This window comes from Rhipicephalus sanguineus, chromosome 4 (genome assembly GCF_013339695.2).
Source record: "Rhipicephalus sanguineus isolate Rsan-2018 chromosome 4, BIME_Rsan_1.4, whole genome shotgun sequence".
NCBI classification, from domain to species: domain Eukaryota; kingdom Metazoa; phylum Arthropoda; class Arachnida; order Ixodida; family Ixodidae; genus Rhipicephalus; species Rhipicephalus sanguineus.
In genome coordinates, this window is record NC_051179.1 from 201,295,786 (window position 1) to 201,315,789 (window position 20,004).

General features: G+C 45.9%; 1 protein-coding gene across 1 annotated transcript in view; it reads left to right on the forward strand.

Moving 5' to 3' along the window:
- Positions 1–18,505, forward strand: part of LOC119391027 (D-2-hydroxyglutarate dehydrogenase, mitochondrial) — a gene marked incomplete at its 5' end in the record, with an annotated part of 375,425 nt that extends 356,920 nt beyond the window's left edge. The window contains 1 exon segment of the mRNA XM_037658733.2: positions 18,405–18,505. Within this exon segment, the coding sequence (XP_037514661.1) occupies positions 18,405–18,473 (69 nt within the window). The 3' untranslated portion in view covers positions 18,474–18,505.
- Positions 18,506–20,004: the final 1,499 nt, after the last annotated feature.

Sequence of the window (20,004 nt, forward strand, 5' to 3'; positions counted from 1 at the left end):
CATTTCAGATTGTGAGCATACATGGTGCTGCATATTGACACGCGTACTTACGTTCTTTATTTCGCGGAGACAGCTTTCTTCACTTCCTTGTGACGCGCTGTATTGTTCGGCGCGGGTCGCGCTTCAGATTGACGCGGAATGTTCTACGGCATTGCATGCCCGACGCCTATGTTTGAGTACTTCGCAGATTCCACTTCAGCATCAGTGATAACACTAGAATGTTCCGTGACGTCTGCATTAAAGCTAACGCATTTCGTCGCCAATTAGTTTTTTTAATGACCGCCGAATGTGGTCGAGGTTATCGCTGCACTGAGCGTGTCACTTCTTGTTCTGGGTGCCCATTCGCCCAATAAAGATTTTCATACTCACTTGCTGGAGTTCTCGTTGCTTCATTGCCACAACCACGTGACAATATACAGAGCCAACAGGGCGTGTGACCAGCCAAGAGGCTGGTCACCTGTAACAGTGTGGCTGTTTACGCCAGCCATCCGCCGTAATCCTCGAACAGAAAATGCAGATGTAGATCCTACTACTGGCTCGCTGGCCCAGCTCGGGGGAATTGGCCAAGAATCTTGTAGCTTAGAAAAAATATTTAGAAACTAGAAATGAGAATAATTTCTTATTTTGTACGACAAAAAAAGATTTCTACTGTTAATTTTGCGAGAATAATAAGTAAAAAAAGGAAAAACATGGGTGGAATTAGATCTAGAGGTGTGCGCTGCCGCCGCCTGTTTTTGCTCACGCCGCTCGCGCCGCCGCCGAAATTCCGAGAGGGATGACGGCGCTGCCGCCGCCGCGCTATAATTGCGGCACGCCCGCCGTTTGCCTTTTCTTTTAATATGAACGGAGAAACTGGGCATAAAATACAATACATCCCTGAGCTCTTCTCGATGTATCCATGTAATGGACTGTTCATTTCAGCCGCCATTGATTGGCGGGACCTCGGCGAGCAGCGCGCCCTCTGTTTCCAGTCCTTTTTTCATTTTGACGTCACAAAGCTTCACAACTCCCGACACAAATAAGGGAAACAGAATGATCTCCAACCTAGCGCGTACACCTTGGAGAAAAAAATTAGGAGGGAGCGCGCCTAGCGTCTACAAGCCAACCTCCTTTGAAGCCGCTACCTCCTCGTGTTTGTGCCACAATTCCCATCATGCTCCTGTTTAGTTTCCTTTTTGGGGTGGGCGCATGGGGAAAAAAATTGACGAGCACACGCGCCTAGCGTCCACAAGCCAACCTCGTCCGACGCCGCTCCCCCCTCGTGCTTCATGCTCTGGTCACAATTCCCAGCGTGCCAGTGAACACTTCTACTTCACTGTAGCTGGGGAGTTATTCTCGATGTGTCCCTCTAGTGGACTGTCCATTTCGGCTGCCACAGAGTGACTGGAGTTCGGCGAGTAGCGCGCCCCTTGTTTCCAGTTCTTTCGTTACGTCATTTTGACGTCACGAAGCTTTCACAACTCTTGACACAAATGAGAGGGACGGAATGGTCCGCCGTGGTGGATCAGTGATTATGGCGCTACTGGGAATGCGCAGATAAGTCAATCAAATCAATCAATCAAACGCTTTCATTTTCACCATTTCATACATAAGGTGAAAAAGGGAGAACTGGAGAAAAAGCCGAAAGTTCTTCGGCTTCACAAAGCTCCGGTCCCCAGGCAGACAGTGGTGATGTTGGTTTCAAAAACAATGGAAGAAAGCATGTTACAAAGTATAAAGCATTAAAGAAATAATAACATTTCAACTGAATATAAAATGAATTGGGATGAAAGGAAGTGTATAAATGAAAACAAGTATACAGCAACTACAAAGTACAACCGAGGAACACTTTTTTATAACATAGAAAGAAAAGTACTATAACAGCATGTCAAAAAACCGGTGTGATTTTTTTTCTAAACACTGTTGTTATTGAGCCGCTATAGGAACAAGTCCAACATTTTAGTTTTGTTTAGCGGTAACACATGAACACTTTGTTTGTTGAAATGGTTAAGCAGGGAAGGCAGTCTATTACAAAGCGCTGTTTTGTCCATATTTGTACGCGAAAAAGGGATTTGCCATGGGCCTGACGGCGAATATGAATATGTACTTTATTTTCTTGTAGATCAGCGAGGTTAGAATGAATCTATTTTTTCCTACATAGCACTCTTGTAGCATTTGAGTTTTTCAGTTTCCAAATGTCCCAGCTTTTATTATTTTAATTTGTCGGAAAGCTCTTCCGTGTGTTCGGAGGAAGAAACATTCGCAATGGCTCGAACTGCTTTCTTTTGAAGTGTTTCCAGCATCCGAATATTTTCTGCGGTGGCGTTACCTCATATGAGTGAGCAATAGTGAGGTGGTGAGTGGAAGAGCATGATAAATGAGCGCTTAATTTTGGTAATGTATTTCGATAGCGATTTAAAAGACCAACAACTTTTCGCACTTTTTCCACAAACTTGCCAACATGATCATTCGGACCGTGCGCTGTGAACATAAGTCCGAGTGTTTTCATAGAGGACGTAATGGTAATCGTATACGGACCTAAACAATGTTTCTGGGAATGTAGTAGAACTTCCTTGGGCACGGAAAATGACGCATTTTGTTTTGGCTTCATTGAGAATCAAGCAGTTTCGCCTTTGACCAGTGTTGAATTTTGTGTACAGACAGTGCTACCTATAGCGTTATTTCTTCTAAGTATTTTCCGTGTAAAGAAATGGAGCAGTCATCTGCATATGTGACAAACTTACACATATCACTAATTTCTACAATGTAATTAATGTAATAAAGAAACATATCGGGCCAAGGATGCTACCTTGAGGCACCCCGCTGTTGTAGTTTCGTTGTGACCTGTTGTCATTAATTTCAACAACTGATGTCGACTTTTAAATAAGATCGCGATAAGTTCAAGTGTTAATCCTCGAAAACCGCAATCTTTCTAGTTTCGTAGCAACAGTTGGTGGTTGACTCTATCAAATGCTTTGCTAAATCTAGGTATAACCTAATGTTGAGCTTTTTTTTCAATGTTCTGAAGAGTAGATCCTTTTGCATATTTAATGCCTTTCCGTAGACTGGTTTTTTGGAAAACCGTGCTGACACTCAGTTAGCAGTTATGTTTCTGCGAAAATTATCAATAGGACGTTTGATATTTTTTGAGGCCCTTCGATAATATAGGAAGAATAGAAACTAGTCTATAGATGCCAATATTCTTTTTATCACCCCCTTTATTATAACTTTACTTGCGCTACTTGCATATAGCGAGGGCAAACTCCAGTCACAGGGACGCGTTAAAAATGTGCGTTATAACAGGAGCGAGAAGGTCTATGGCATATTTAATTGTCTGATTTTAAATCGTCCATATCCTACTGCGGCTATTTTTCAGACATACAAATGTTGAAATCACCTCAGAAGTGTGTGGGGTTGCACACGCAACCCAGTGTCTTCAACGCGGTGGCACCTCGGCTTCGCGCTACGTTTGTGCGCGCAGTGGCGAGAGGGGTTGCGTGGGTGAGGGCACAGTGCCGCTCCCGCAGCCCTTCTCGCCCTGTTCCCTGGCCGAAGTCGAGATGCCCCGTTTTCCCTCCTTGCCCTTTTCTGGAGAGACTCCTCTCCAGACCCCGGGAATGCGCGTAGCTTCTCGGGGGCCTCCGGTCTGCGGTCTTGGGCGGTGACTGACCACATCGGACCCAAGCCGTGAGCACCACCGCCGCCATCAACCCTGCAGCGCTCCGGCCATGGAGTGCGAACCACCGCCTCGGACCGGAGTGCAAAGCAGCCACGCGAGGTGAGATGAGCCCTTATCATTCCCTCGACGTGTGCTTGCTATTTTGTTGTTGTTTCCCCCAGTAGTGCGGAACAATCCGCCTCTGAGGTGTTAACTTGATGTACCTGCTACTTATTGTTGCAATTGGCATCTGAAGTGAAAAACACCTTCAGTTGAAAGACTTGTCTCTGTCCCCACTGGCCTGAAACCCGCCGCGGTCGCAACTTACGCGAACGCGGGATAGGGGGTCACAGCTCTGACTGTTAGGGCTGCTGCGTAGCACCTAGTAGCGAGTAACTACATCCTCTAGTGCGCGGTGTGATCCAAACGAGGGACAGGTTCGCAGAAGTGTTAGTAGGCTTTAGAAATAGAGACTCCCTTAACGAGGTTAGGTGCAGTGTGGGCTGAATATCGGGATCTGCGCATCCCACTTTCACAAAGAAATCATTGAATAGGTCCGCAAGTTCTGTGCCGCCTATAAAGTACCATCGATATTCAGTGTATCTATTCGTGTATTGGCTGGCCTGCGATTTAGTGTATCGTTTATTTTTTCCCATACCTTGTTAGTTTTGAGCATGCAATCATTATTAAATATACGCGTGTAGTAGTCATTTTTTGCCTTTTCGTTTTCTTTGTTTAATTTATTTCTAAGCTGTTTATATTCTTTCCACTTCGACAAGTCCTTTGACTCAACAAAACACTGGTTAAGTTTATTCTTTTTGTTGATTTGTCTTACGAATTCCTTCGAAATCCAGGGCTTGCGCGATGGCTTTTGATTTTGCTAGCTCTGAATCGGAAATGATTTAAAGTAAAGCATTTTTAGTTTGTTCATAAACTTGCCATATGCCTCATTGGCATCCTTAATGGAAAATATGCCAGTCCAGTCTGTTTCGCGCACAGCTTCTCGGAATTAGTCAAGTGACTGCGCCGATATCTTGCGGTACGTTGCATTACCACGTACCGTATTTTCGGTAGCGACGCTATTCTCGAAGAATATCATAACCATTTAAAGAAGTTGAAATGGCAACGCCGCCACCTTGCCCTCCTTACGATTTACATTGAAATGTTCGTATCCTTGAAGTGCATAGTACTCAGAGTCATCATTATACCAGGTTTCAGTAAACATCAAAACTTCAACAAATTGAGGTTACATGATTCGATTAGCACAGTGACCTCATCCGTTTTGTTCAACAGTGACCTTGCATTTAGATGCATAATTTTTAGCAGCTTTCTTTGTAAGTAATGTTGTGCTTCATAATGATGTCGCCTGGACTTACATAGCCTGAAGGCGCCATCTCTATTCTGGGCATGAATGTATTGGAGTTTCTGTGAAATTATGCGTTTCTTATCTTGTTAAAATCGCTTTCACGCATTATGCGGGCAACAGGCGAAGTCTCTGTGCGGCGTGCGTGAACAGTGCCATCTTTCGTCCACACAAATTTCCAGCTGTGTTCCCGTTTGCGCGCTATTGCCATTCCCAGTATTTTCTTCACTTCGGGGCAAAGGTGTTCATTTCCAACACAGGAGATAAGTAGGTAAACCGAGGGAGGCATTTGTTAGCCTTTTCTTGCGCGACTTCTGAAGCAGTTGATCGCGTTTGTCCCTCCGCTGAAATTGTCCCTCCGTGGCAAATTATATTGGTTTGACCTGCCTGCTTTGTTCGAACCCTGTGGCAACGTCAATGTCCTCAGGGGTTATAGTCTCGCCAACTACCTCTCCAATTTTTTGGAGTACTTCAACAAGGTTTTCATTCGGTTTTTCGGTTACTCCTTTAATTTCCAAATTTCGATTTCGCCAGTACTGCTCAGACTGCAAGAGGCCTGATTGGCAGTCCAGTTTCTTTTCCAAAGAAGAAACTTGTGCTTTAGCACACAGTTTTCTTTCTTGAGCTCATTATTTTCCGTTAAAGTTGCCACCAGTTTTTTCATTGTTGTCATCTAGGGTCTTGCTGAAGAAATCCATGCTTTCTTCATTTCATCAATTTCAGTGCGCAAATTTATTTCTTCTGATCGGATGCCTCGCTCTAGCGCTTCTTTCATTTGCTTCCACTCATTTCTGATTTCATCTTTGAAATCATGGAACAGTCTCGCAACTTCCTTGTTCATGTTAGTTACTACCGACAACACGAGGAAATCACATTAAAAAATCACGTATACTAAACACCGGGCAGCAGTGGCAGCTATTCAAGACTAGAACCAATTTTATGCTCTGAGAAGAGCCTCACTAACCTGCAAAACGCAGAAATGGTTCAGCTTGTGCCTAGAACGCCGCCACTGCTGCCGAATGCAATCCTCGGTGAAGTGGCAGTCTTTACATATGCAGATGGCCACGTGGTCCCGGAGATCTCACGGTCCCGGAATCAGTCGCCTCCTGGTGTTCTGCAGGTTGTGCTTGCTTCTTTGGGGCAGTCAATCATAATGGCACGTGTGTGATGATGCGCAGTAGTTTCAGTTGACCCAGCTGCACGGCGAAGCTGCAAAACGCAGAAGAAATGGTTCAGCTTGTGCCTAGGACGCCGCCACTGCTGCCGAAGTATTTGGTCTACCTTCTTTTCCGCAGCTGTGCGATTTTTCAGTATAGGTAGTGGCCTTTGTGGTGCCTTGACTGCGCTCTTGTGTCCGTGTCTGCACGCCCTGTCTTTTTAAAGGGCCCCAGAACAGCTCTGAAAATACAAAATTGAGCGCGTTATTATTTATTGGCGTTTCTCGCCTTTTTGGCGCACTTCGTGGCGCCACCACAGCGATTCACTGACATCACTACGGTACGCGCTCTCGGTTGTTCCTTATACGAGTAATATTAGTTATGAATTGCCTCCCACCCTGCTTTGCCATGGAGTTACCACCCTTTCTTCGTTGTCTCGTGCGCAATCAATTGCGCAATCGCGCGCATCAACTGATTTCGCTACAGTTTGTGCGTGTCCGACTGCGCATGCGGAGATAACAGGGTGTAGCCGACAAGCGCGAAATCCTTATAGGCTCAACGCTTCGTGTTGACATTGTATACAATATCACGCGTGCTGTATACGCGTGCTTCTTCTTACAGACGATATCTCATCGCCACATTTCTTCATGAAGAAATATGTGGCGATGAGATATCGTCTGTAAGAAGCGTAGTGAAAGTGAGAACGAAACCAATGGAAAAGGCGTCGGATTTATTCTTCCAACGGACGAACCTTTACAGCGGAGACGATGCAGCTCTCGAGAAAAAGGCGATCCCTCTTCCGCGGTTTTCTTGTATTTTTTATTGCGATAACAAGTATGTGGACATTCTGTACATTTTTTTTGTCGCCGTCGTCGTACTGTTCCGTATAAAGTGAAAATCGACAAAATCGCTGCGCGCATCGTATGTTGTACCAACCCGCGACTAAAGCTCGCGAGCACTGGCGAGGAACACGGCTGAAGCAGAGATGAAACAGGCTGACCTTCTCTCACGCACGGAGGGCGAATACAATAACATCAAGTCGCGTGCAAGGCCTGCCGTCAATTGCTCTTCAACCAGAAAGGAAACGCCCCGCCCGTCTTTCGCTGGGCGAAGGAGCATGAAGGGACGCCGGGGTAATGGGGAGGGGGGGGGCGTGGCACGAGCAGCAACTGTAAAAACGTCGAAGTCTGGGTCAGTTGGTACATGACGCTGAGGCAAAAACCAGTCAAAAAGTGTGTGTGTCCTTGTGTGTGTCACTTCTTCCCCTTGTCCGGCGTCTTTTTGACTGGTTTTTTGCCTCAGCAACTGTAAACATTGACGGTAAGGGCGCGGTCGCTGTGTCGGCAGACATCAGCCAACGGCGCGTATACCCTTCTACGCGCTGTGATTTCACCGCTTCGTGCTGTGTCCACTGATGCCAGAAACTGCACGAAACCCGCTTATCCCGGAGCGGTCGTATTCCATACACAAGCGTTTTGTAGGGTTACGCGAGATCGGACCAAAAGGAGTTAGCTGCTAACCTTAATTCGTATAACATTACGACGTGTTGCAATCGCATTCACTGATTTGCCCTTTCGGTGAAACATTTTAACACGAAGTGTTTTATGCTGGGGTCCACCAAGACTTCAATGACGTATTTCCGTCACAGAAATGACGTCGAAAAAGTTACACGATCAGGCAAAGAAAAAAAAGGTTCCGTCACCGGGCATCGAACCCACGACAGCTCGGTCCACAACACAGATGGCGGGCACGCTATCCACTGCGCCACGGTCACAGACTCTAGAGGCTTTACAAACGCGCCTTTTATATCTACTACTCTCCCGGGTCGGCGGGGTGGCTGCCCTCTGGGAGCGGTAAGGTAAGTAATTCGTCATTACTATGGCCTCCGCGATTAGCACCTGCAACCCGTTACACGTCCGTCCTAAAGTCCCTAGATTTTTCCCTGTCCTTCTTAAGTAGTGACAGCTGCCTCCTCTCTCAACCCCCTCTCACCGCAGTCGGCGTCAGCCGCCATGTTCTTGCTGAACTCCGAGGACGGAGAACCGCGTAATGAGTGCCGGACCGCTAACGGCCGCTGAGTGCCGGCAGCGTTAGCCGTTCACGACTGTTAACGGCAGCATAAGTGCAGGCAATCAAATACGATCCCAAAGGGGCTTAAACCGCATTGTTCAGGCTCAACGCGCAACTTGTCGGCGTTAACCGAGTCCGTCCGCAACATTTTTTTGGCGACACCTGCTACATTGTATCGCACCGGCTGAAAGGTGGCGATTTCTGAGCGATGTATTTACAATATATTGGCCATGTGCCACCCTGTGTTTCGCGTATGGCAGAAACATGTGTTCCGCTGCCTCGATATTAGACCAACGCATGTATTGCGCTAGCACGTTTTAGAAGACACGAGTCTTCGCATGCAATTTACGCGCAAAAATATTCGCACTTTTAAATGCATGGTCTTCACAGCGAAGACGTGAACGCTATTTACTTACTTTTCTTACCCTACGGCTAACAGCGGCTGAAACGTTCGTCGTAAAACAACGCGATCAGCTATCTGCGCGTATTTAGGATGCTTTCAGCCATCACGCGAGTCTGGAAGCTTTCTAAATCAGATCAGTAGTTCTCATTTTGGGGACCGCGAAGCCATTTTGGGGGTCCGCGAAACCCACCTCAGAGTTCCTCGGAGTTCATTATTAGTCCAAAGCTTTGAAAGTAGGCACACTAACAACACATTACTATAACACCTACTAAAGATGCGAGTCTTATGTTTTACTGTTAAAACTTTGAGGTTAATCACGAGCAGGTAAAGTCGCCTTGTTGACTGTTCGCGGAGACTTTAGTTTATGGTAGCCATGGAAGTTTACTAACTCTACAGTACATCGATATAAAATACTGCGCATTTGTTTAAGTGATCATTCTTCAAAGGTATACTGCGCTAAAAGGAACAAGGACACAGAAAAGGGGGGGACTACACATGCGCAGACTCGCAACTGAAATTTTATTGAGTGAAGGGTGACATATAGACACTGAAGATTAAAAAGAAGGATGAGAACATTCGGCAAAAACTGGTCACGTGAACGCGTCAATCACCATGTCAAAACCTAGATTCTAGATACCGCACTTCACAGTCAGCAAGCTGCACCGACGGATCGCTTACACACGCCCTTGTTTTTCCAATCGCATAAGCTTCGTAGAGCTCCCATGTATTGCGGTCCTTGTGACGGCACGGCACCTTGGTCCTATCCAGAAGGGGTGGCACGCCCTCTTCGTCTCCTGTTCACATTCCCTGCAGTGCTTAGCTACGTGGGAGTAAACATTAGAAGAATAATTTTGAATGTTCTCTTAAACGGATATTTATGCATCGGCCCGTTTTCCCGATATAGACATGACCACAGATGAAAGGGAATTCATATACTACTGCACAAGCACAGGAACGTACGTATTCCTGTGGTCAACGTGGCAAACAAATGGACTATTGCTAGGTGTTTTGTCAAGTTTACTCATTACACGCACATAAACGGGCCATTTTTGGGGGGCGGAAAACACAACTTGTACACCATAACGTTCCGCAACGTTCTTGAGATTGTGTGAAACCTGATGCTGGTAAGGTATCACAGCATATCTTTGTGCTCGCGGTCGTTAACACGCTCCGAGGCAGTGTCGCTACTCTTAATCCTCCTGATTATTTTTCACAGGCCCCTGTTATCACATAGTTCGGATACCCAGCAGTAGACAATCTGGAAACCTGGTGTTCTACACTGTCTTTTACCACGTGACCACAAGATTTTCGAAGAGCAGAGCCAATGCTAGACAGAACGATTCCGTTTTTTACAGTCTTGTGCCGAAGAAAACTTAAGGGCAGTTTTAATGACCGGGGTTGAAAAAGTCAGCATGTATGGTTCTCCTTAAAAAGCAAGCGGATATCTAGAAACTGCAGTTCATTCCCACTGGGCAGTTCTATAGTGAAGTTGAGGCCCATCCCCGAATCCATGAAAATCTTTTAACATCGTCAACACGGTCTCCCAGAGCATCATGAATAAAAAATTCGGCAGAACCCACGTACCGTTGGAGTCGATGTTATGCGAAGCATGCGGCGGGTAGGTGACTGTGGCGTAACTTTTTTTACTGAGCGACACGTTCAAAATGATGACGCTAAAGATTGTATATATTTTATACGCACACATATATATGTTGAAGAGCCGCATATATGTTATAGAACCATTTGTTTACTGTTGGGTAATGCTGCCAATGGCAATGTTGGCATTGCCAACACCAGAAGCGGTAAGCTGATATGTAGTGCTTATACGTGTCCCGAGAACGCACGCACGTTTTACGAACCCGTGTGCATGTGTGCAAGAAGTTCTTGACAGTTCTTGAACAAGGACATCATCACCGTGATCAGTGAGTACCAGCAGCTGGTCATGACTTATTATAGGATCCGGTCGTGATCGTGGTGACGAGGGGTCCATGTGTAGTGAAGTATGTCGTATAGTAGAGCTGTTGGAATTCGTGGATGCCTCTGTCATTTCGTCAAGAGATTGTCTGTCGACAGAGCCGGCGACATGTCAGAAGCTGAAGCCACCCGTCGCGTTGGTGAGGTATAGGCCGTCGAGGCTGGTAGGCCTGGATAGTGCTACGTAGACCAACATCACTGGATGGTGTTTTTCGTATTCGTGGACTGCTGGGCGTATGTGGCCTACGTAGCCTAGTCTACAAAGCGGCTGTCAATCAATCTGGCATCATCCTCGGTCAGCATGAGGCCATCGCGCAACCTCGTAAGAAACTAAGAGGACACTGCGTCGTTCTGGTGGACGAAGTGACTTTACGGTGCGGTGATGTGGACATCATATGTAACTTTCGTTACAGTATTCCTCCGGGGTCGAGCAATGCTTCAATATAGCTTGCTGAATCATAGGAATCAAACGTATTGTTTATTAGACTGCTAAAAAGCGGAGCCAACACTGGAACTACAGACGTTAATCTCATATGACGCCTGTATCGTAGTAGTACACTTGTAGGAGTATCATGTAGTGTTTATTGCTTTTTCGTAAAATTAGATAGCCAGCACCAAAACCACAATTGACGTTGCACCGACATTTCGCCTGCGTAGGCTGTTTTTTCAAACCAGTTTATAGACCTGGCGTGGCTCAGTGGTAGAATACCTGATTGCCACGCAGAATGCTTGGGTTCGATTCCTGCCGGGATCCTAATTTTCATTCTTTCCATTCGTTGAGTCAACGCTGCCGACGTTGGTTTTCCTTAACGCTCTTGTATTTAAGTTATGAATGTCTGTTCTCGCCGTTCCTGGCTAGATATAAACTGTCAATCACCTGTGGCGCATACCCGTACACCGCGGCCCGTGGTAAACGGGTATGCGCCACACGTGTCTAGTGGAAAGGGTCTGACGACGTACGCAACAAGATTTTAAAGTTATTCATGTCATGACCCGGCAGTCATTCGTCAACTCCTCTTACCCTCCCATGCAAATTTTGGTCTACACCAAGTTAAGGAGGCCATCATGAGAGCACCTAGACGTAGGCGGCTAGATAGATAGATAGATATACGTAGATAGAAACGCTCAAAGTGCAGAGGTTCGCTAAGAAATGCTTCGCATTGAAAACCAGACAGTCGTCAACATAGCGCAAGGCGCGAACAGCAATCCTTCCCAGGTTGGCATTGATGGCCCGGTCCACTTTAGACAGGAAGATGTCGCTAAGCACGGGCGCAACCTTGGAGCCGATGCAAACCCCCGACTTCTGGATGAATTGCTGCCCGCGCCGGGAGACGTACGTAGACGACAGATACATAGATAACACTTCTAAAAATGATTCTACAGAGATACCGCACTGCATAATAAAATTCTGCTCATCATAATCTCAGTAATACACTCTTTTACCGCTACCATTAGTTCTCGTTGTGGAATAGCATTAAACAAATCCTCAACGTCAATGCTAAATGCTTTGCAACCTCCTGGGTTACTATCCTGCAGGTACTGCACCACGTACTCTCCGGCGCGGGCAGCAATTCATTCAGAAGTCGGGGGTATGCATCGGCTCCAAGGTTGCGCCCGTGCTTAGCGACATCTTCCTGTCTAAAGTGGACCGGGCCATCAATGCCAACCTGGGAAGGATTACTGTGTGGAGCACACATAAGAAAACGACTCGACACGTCCGTCTAGCCCGAAGCCTAAAACCAACTAACTTTTTCTTTATTTTTCTGCGCCCCTCGCGCCAGCCTTGCTGCCGCGCCGCACGAGGTCACGTCACCCCCACCTTTCTATTTTCCTTTTTCCATCAAGAACCTCTTCTCACGTCCGACCTTTCTTCCTTCACTGTGCAATTCCGTCGATGTCGGTGGCGCTACAACTGTTCGCGCCTTGCGCTATGTGACGACTATCTGGTTTTTATTCATGATGCTCTGGGAGACCGTGTTGACGATGTTAAAAAGATTTTCATGGATTCGGGGATGGGCGTTAACTTCACTATTGAGCTGCCCAGTGGGAATGAACGGCAGTTTCTAGATATCGCTTGCTTTTTAAGGAGAACCATACATGCTGGCTCTTTCGACCCCGGTCATTAAAACTGCCCTTAAGTTTTTCTTCGGCACACTCAAAGACTGTAAAAAACGGAATCGTTCTGTCTAGCATTGGCTCTGCTCTTCGAAAATCTTGTGGTCACGTGGTAAAAGACAGTGTAGAACACCAGGTTTCCAGATTGTCTACTGCTGGGTATCCGAACTATGTGATAACAGGGGCCTGTGAAAAATAATCAGGAGGATTAAGAGTAGCGACACTGCCTCGGAGCGTGTTAACGACCGCGAGCAAAAAGATATGCTGTGATACCTTACCAGCATCAGGTTTCACACAACCTCAAGAACGTTGCGGAACGTTATGGTGTACAAGTTGTGTTTTCCGCCCCCCCAAAAATGGCCCGTTTATGTGTGCGTGTAATGAGTAAACTTGACAAAACACCTAGCAATAGTCCATTTGTTTGCCACGTTGACCACAGGAATACGTACGTTCCCTGCTTGTGCAGTAGTATATGAATTCCCTTTCATCTGTGGTCATGTCTATATCGGGAAAACGGGCCGATGATAAATATCCGTTAAGAGAACATTCAAAGAATTATTCTTCTAATGTTACTCCACGTAGCTAAGCATGCAGGGAATGTGAACAGGAGACGAAGAGGGCGTGCCACCCCTTTGGATAGACCAAGGTGCCGTGCCGTCACAAGGACCGCAATACATGGGAGCTCTACGAAGCTTATGCGATTGGAAAAACAAGGGCGTGTGTAAGCGATCCGTCGGTGCAGCTTGCTGACTGACTATGAAGTGCGGTATCTAGAATCTAGGTTTTGACATGGTGATTGACCCGTTCACGTGACAGTTTGGCGGAATGAGCTCATCCTTTTTTTTTAATTTCAGTGTCTATATGTCACCTTCACTCAATAAATTTCAGCTGTGAGTCTGCGCATGTGTTGTCCCCCTCTTTTTCTGTTCCTTGTTCCTTTTAGCGCAGTGTACCTTTGAAGAATAACATCAACCAACTAGCCCAACTTGCTGCTCCGTTTAAGTGAGGTCGGGGTAGCAGCAGCTCCCATCTTCAAAGAGCCAGTTATTTTTGTCTGGTTGTAGTTAGCAATATATAAAAAAATATTATGTACATTTAGAAACTGCAGATATACTTATACATGAAGTTCGTAGGGCTACTTTTATGTGAGTTATTGCAGAATAGCTTTCACATTGATTTTTCATGTCATAAAGCAGATACTTGCAATTCTGCGATGGAAAGTACGCGCCGTATTGTTTCAGAAACGCAAATGATTCCAATACAAGAGGCAATTCTTCAATACCACTAATGTGTGAGACAAAGTCTAATGCCACTAGATATTTTTTCCTGCAAGGCGAGCTGTGAAGGCATCGCGAAGGATAGACCACGGTGCTATGAAATGGACATCGCCCGAAGCGACAGTCGCGCTATTAATTATGCCGTAATGGATAGAGGTGAACACTGTATTAATTTCGGCCACATGGTATCCTTTGACGTGCGCGGATAAAGTAGAGCACAAAGTTTTTTTTTTCAATTTCACTGAGCTTCTACGGCAGTCTGCCACAGCGGCTTGAATCTAGCACGAGCCTTAGCGGAACATAGGCATCTAATGCTGAAGGTGGAAAATATGCTTCGCGCTAATACTTCTAAAAAGCGGTCGCAATAGATATGCATAATCAACGATCTTAAATGTGTCAAACTGAAGCGCTTACACGGGAGTGCGAACGGCCGAAACCGAACGCTGTCTCACCTGGTTTAGAAGAAAAGTAATACGTTTGTCTTTCAACGGTTCTGTGGACCGGAAAACAGGCAACTTACCTCGCACAGCTTGCTGGACTTCGGAGGCTTGAAGTTCTTCCGCCCTATTGTCTGCAGCCACGCTTTACGCCTTGTACTGTCGTGTTTTCAAGAGGCACAGAAAAGAGCGCCAACCCATTTCCCGACTGGGTGGAGCACCCGTAGGCGCAACAAGCAGTCATTTACGAGAATGCTCGTGTCGACCGCAGCAAATCTTTCGCACAGGCAGAAGACAGCGGGAAAAAGCATGCGCAGTCCCCCGTGCTGCAGCGAGGTCCGCAACTCTACCGACTCTACTGCACGAGGCAAACGGGCGAACCAGCGTAGGAAGAACATGGCTACCGGAAGCCGTTTTTAACCGGAAACGAGCAGCACCCAATCACATTCGCCGACGGCGCATCAATGGTTTTCGCTACTTAAGAACAACAGGGAAAAATCTAGGGACTTTAGTCCGTCTCATTCGGCGCGTTTTCAATAGAAGTTCAATTTTGTCGTTGCCTTAACACACCGCGAGGTGGCGACCTTAACACAAGCGTGGTAAAAGCGTTGGCCTCGCTCATAGCATCACGCTAATCCAAACCAAAAATAGCTCTGCGACGCGCGCCTGCCACACCTGGCTGTAACACCGCGTTCCTGCTCACGCGCTCGCCACGAGAAAAATCGCGGCGGGCTAGCGGGGCGGCACGACGCGCTTTGCGTTTCCTCTAGTCCGGCCGTGGTGTTCAATCACATTTAACATGCCGCGGGATGGCGACCAAGTTCTGCGTCCAATATGCGACGCTCTTCTGGCTATCACACCTTTCTTTGATTACGCTTTCCCCGCTGACTACTGGGTGATTCCACGAGAGATCGAACATGCCTGTCCGGTCGCAATTTTTGTTTTGCCTGAGTTTTTTATATGTTATGTGGGCACATTCAAAGTGCACGGAACTGAAAATTTTATTTCCAAGAAACGCTCCCAGCGCGCCAAAAAAAATATTTGAAGATGGCGGCGCGGGCCTCCCGTTTTGCTCACTGCAATGTTTTCGGATTTCACAGCCGAATTTAGCGCGAACTATAAACGATGTGTCGAAATTTTTTGTTGGTTTTAATACGCATTACTGTGAATTACATCCATGCTTTTTTTATGCCGTCCTCAAAAAGAAGAAAATGTGAAAAAATGGCAAACACGGCCGAAATCAAAAAAAGGGACCAAAGTTTGAGGCGCCTTGGCGCCTTTGCTACTTTAAACAGAAACTTGAAAACAATGTCAACTATAGAAAAGAGCCTTTGCAACATTTATACGGAAGAACATTTTCCTACAGGCAGCGCAAAAAAAGAAAAAAATAGTTAAAGAAGCGAGTTTTTTCAAAAAAGTACATCTTCAAAAAATAAATTTAAAAAACTCCGGTCTCAATTTTGACGACAATTTTTTATCGAAGAGCGCTTATGTCAATGAACACACGGTTTTAATATCACATGTCCTCATTTACTTTGTTTACGAGATATAACTGGCCAAAATGACCCTTGCTGTGTGTGCTCACTTCAGTGCGACTGATGGTTCTTATTAGCTTGCATTGTGCGTAAATCGCAGTTTTAATTATTCTGGTGCAGCAAAGCCTTGCTCTGATGGCTTTTCGTGAAGAAAAATGTGTTGTGAGATTTTATTTGTGTCTAGCGTGTGCAAAAGTGGGCTGCTGCCGCCCTCTAAATGGCTAACGTGTAAACAGTTTGCAGCCTACAACCTCGCCTACAATCATCAGAGGAAAGATGGGCGCGCCTGTTCAATATATCAATCGCTTCTTCTTCCTGAAGGAATGCCTGGTCTACCTCATCGCGGTTAGATGTAGACAGGTTTTCCTTGAGGAGCGTAAAGTAATGCAAGCAGAGTTCGCAGGTGTCGCGAAGATCCTCAGCCTATGACAGTAGCTTGTGAAGGTAGGCAACAACAAAAAGAGCAAAGAAAAAAAATTTGCGCAACGAAAACGTTTTCCTCAGCAATCTTCTTTTTGTGAACGCGTAAATAATCGGCACAGAACAATAGGACGTAGCCATGGGCCGCGCGAATCGCGTGTAGTGAACAGCTAGACCTAGAGCAAGTCGAAACGTTTATACTGAACGGCGCCGCACAAATTATCTCACACCTGCGTAGCTCTCATGAATGCCTTTCCAGAACTGCTCACGATTTAACATTTATGACTAAGGGTCTAACCGCTTTGGGCTGTGATAATTAATTTGTAGGCCACACTGATTGTCAAAACGAAGGGTAATCTCCGTCTGCATGGCGCCACCAACGACCTCTGCTGTCCTCGACGTGGGAAAGCACTTTAGTAAAGTGGCAACAAAACATCTTAAATTGGGCAGCTTCGGCCACTCATGGCTTAATCATGCCGCCCCGCACGTTTTCTGGCTGTTCAAACGCTGAGGTAAAGGTCGAGATGATACAGGAAGACGTTATCTGCGACGCCGAAAACATGTGTAGCGGGAAGTGAAATAAACGGCTCGGAAATCATTGAGCTAACTTTTTACAAATGTTGTTTAGGCACAGTGTGCGTCGAATGGGGAAGATGGTTAGAGGTACAATACACGTAATGGAAGGGAAGCAAGCAGGCAGTGAGAAAACAACTGCATAACAGCGCGCCTGCTGATTGTGGCATTTAGTTACAGATTAAGTTGGCTTTCGCTGCATAGAGATGCTTTATTCTGTGTTCGGGAGAGTTTTGACAAAGTGACCTAAACCATGTGTTCGCGGTTTCTCGCGTGCTTTTGATTAGCGAATACTGTCAGCGTAAGTTGAGGTTGTAAGCTGCAAACTACGTACGCGTTAGGCCTTTAGAGAGCGGCAGCAGCCCACCCCCGCACACGCTAGACACAATTAAAGTTTGAGAATACATTTTCTTTACGACAAGACATCATAGCAAAGTTTTACTGCAGGAAAATAATTAAAACTAGATTTACGTGCAATGCAAACTGATGACAATTATCAATCGCACTGAAGTAAGCACACACAGCAAGGGTAATTTTGGCCCGTTAAATCTCGTCAACAAAGCAAATGAGGACATACATATTTACATGGTATTTTCACTGACATATGCGCTCTTCGACAAAAAAATGTCGTCAATATTGAGGCCTGAGTTTTTTTGAAAATATACTTTTTTGAAGAAAACTCGCTTATTAACTATTTTCTTCTTATTTTGCGCTGCCTGTAGGAAAACGACTTCCGCATAAATGTTGCAAAGGCTCCTTTAAATACTTGACACTGTTTTCAAGTTTGTGTGTGAATTAGGAAAGGCGCCAAGGCGCAACAAACTTAGCAATCTTTGTTGATTTGGACCGGGTTTGCCATTTTTTTCACATTCTTTTTATTTTTGAGGACAGCATAAAAAAGCATGGATGTAATTCACAGTAATGCGTATTAAAACCAACAAAAAATTTTCGACACATCATTTATAGCTCGCGTTAAATTCGGCCGTGAAATCCGAAAACATTGCAGTGAGCAAAAACAGGAGGCCCGCGCCGCCACATTCAAATATTTTTTTGGCACGCTGGCAGCGTTTCTCGGAAATAAAATTTTCGGTTCCGTGCACTTTGAATGTGCCCACATAACATATAAAAAACCCAGGCAAAACAAAAATATCTACCGGACAGGCATGTTCGATCTCTCGTGGAATCACCCTACTACAGCTAACACAAGGGTTTTTTTAATCATTTAAAATGGACGTTAGTAGTCGGGATGGAGATGTGCTACCAATCATCGAAGTGGGTGCATACATGTTAAAGGGCCATTATCTGCCAGACTCAATATATACATTTTGCCAACTCTCTTATCTATGTACAGTAAACATTCACTTACTTCTCTAAGAGCACGCTTTACTTCCGTGTTATTCCGATTCCTATGACGGAGGGATCAACCATGTTTTTTTTTTCCAGAATTCAAGACAAAATGTTCTCCCCACGCCTCCCCCCCCTCAGCGTGCCACGCCGCCGCCGATCCGATGAAACCCGCGCCGTTCACACGCCGCCGCCGGTGATTTTGGGACTGGCGCACATGTCTAATTAGATCTCATCAAATAAAAGCTAAATTAATATAGAAAAGAATCTTGCTGTATTTTACTTTCGGTTAACTATGGAACATTGGAACAGTGGTTATTGTGTACATCTCTTTGACTGTTCTATGAAATCTTGCATGGCCTCGCATACTTTCCCGCTGCTGTGCCGGAGGATAAGTGGACCCAGAGATAGTAAATTTGAGGTTGTCAACTGTAATCCCATGATGGGTAACGGCGTTTGCAGAGATGTCTTTCGTAATGCAGAAAATTTTTGACAAGACATTAGGAAGTGTTGTATTGTTTCCGCTTCCCTACAATAAGAACAAAGCGATGAAGGTGTCACACCGGCTCTATATTAATAAAAATTTAATGATGGAAGACGACAACGAAACTTGGTAATTATAACTTCCAGATCTCTGTTATGACGTGTTGAACTTTTCCAGGTTGTCAATAGACGACTAAAATCCGGGGAATTTCCTAGAGATGGTATACTGAATTTTCGCATCATCATTTGCCTCCGAAATCGAGCCGCTGCTATAAAAGCTGAGTAGGGGTAATAATAATAGGTGGTCCGTCTAACGCCGCTTTCGGCAATGCATCAGCTGTTTCATTTAGAATAGACCTCTATGCCCAGGCACCCACACTAAACGAACGTACGTTAAGTGATGAGGTATTAGGGATTACAACTCTTTCAATGTTTCATATCACCGGATTCCGTGAGCGCACTGCACACTGATAAAGAAAACTAGGGCATCACGGACCCGCACGCGCGCTCTCCGTCCTCTCCTCCCTCTTTTGCTTCGCTGCCAGAACACGTTTGCCAATATGTCCGACGCGGGATGAAATAAATCTGATGGGTGGGAGAACAAGTACAGAGAGAGAGAGGAATTCTTGGCGAGAAAATGCCTTGCCGAGGCGGGATTGGAACCCCCGTACCCACGATTCCAAGGCGAGCGTCATGACCACTTGGCTATCCAGGCACACTAGCAGCCCAGAAGATAGCCTTGTATAGTATAGACCTTTTTTTTCGTGGGCGCCGCCATATTGCTTAGCGGGCGGCGCGTCTCTGGTCTGGCAACCCACTGGCATGTGCGAAGCTCCGCGTTTGTATGGGAGGTATGCGTGCGGCTGCAGTTGCGGTCGGTTTTTTTTCGTTCTGACGCGCTGAATTTCGTATCAAGAGATGCGGTCTACGTAGGAAATGAGTCTGTGAGACGTCCTGGAATGGTTTGATCCGTTCAAAGTCAATGATGTAATATACGTCGGCGCGAGCGTGTCGCAAGTGGTCGATGTCATATTTTCGGCACTGTCTGTTGGAAAACCACGCAAATATTTCGACTCGTAGCAGGGCAGGCAAGCTCCGCCACTCTTAAGGGATACATTTTTTTAGGGGCGAAGCTCCTTAAGGCGGCACCCGTTCGTCCCTCGTAGTCGTAGTCGTAGTCGTAGTCGTAGTAGTCGTAGTGCGTAATCAGTCCTTA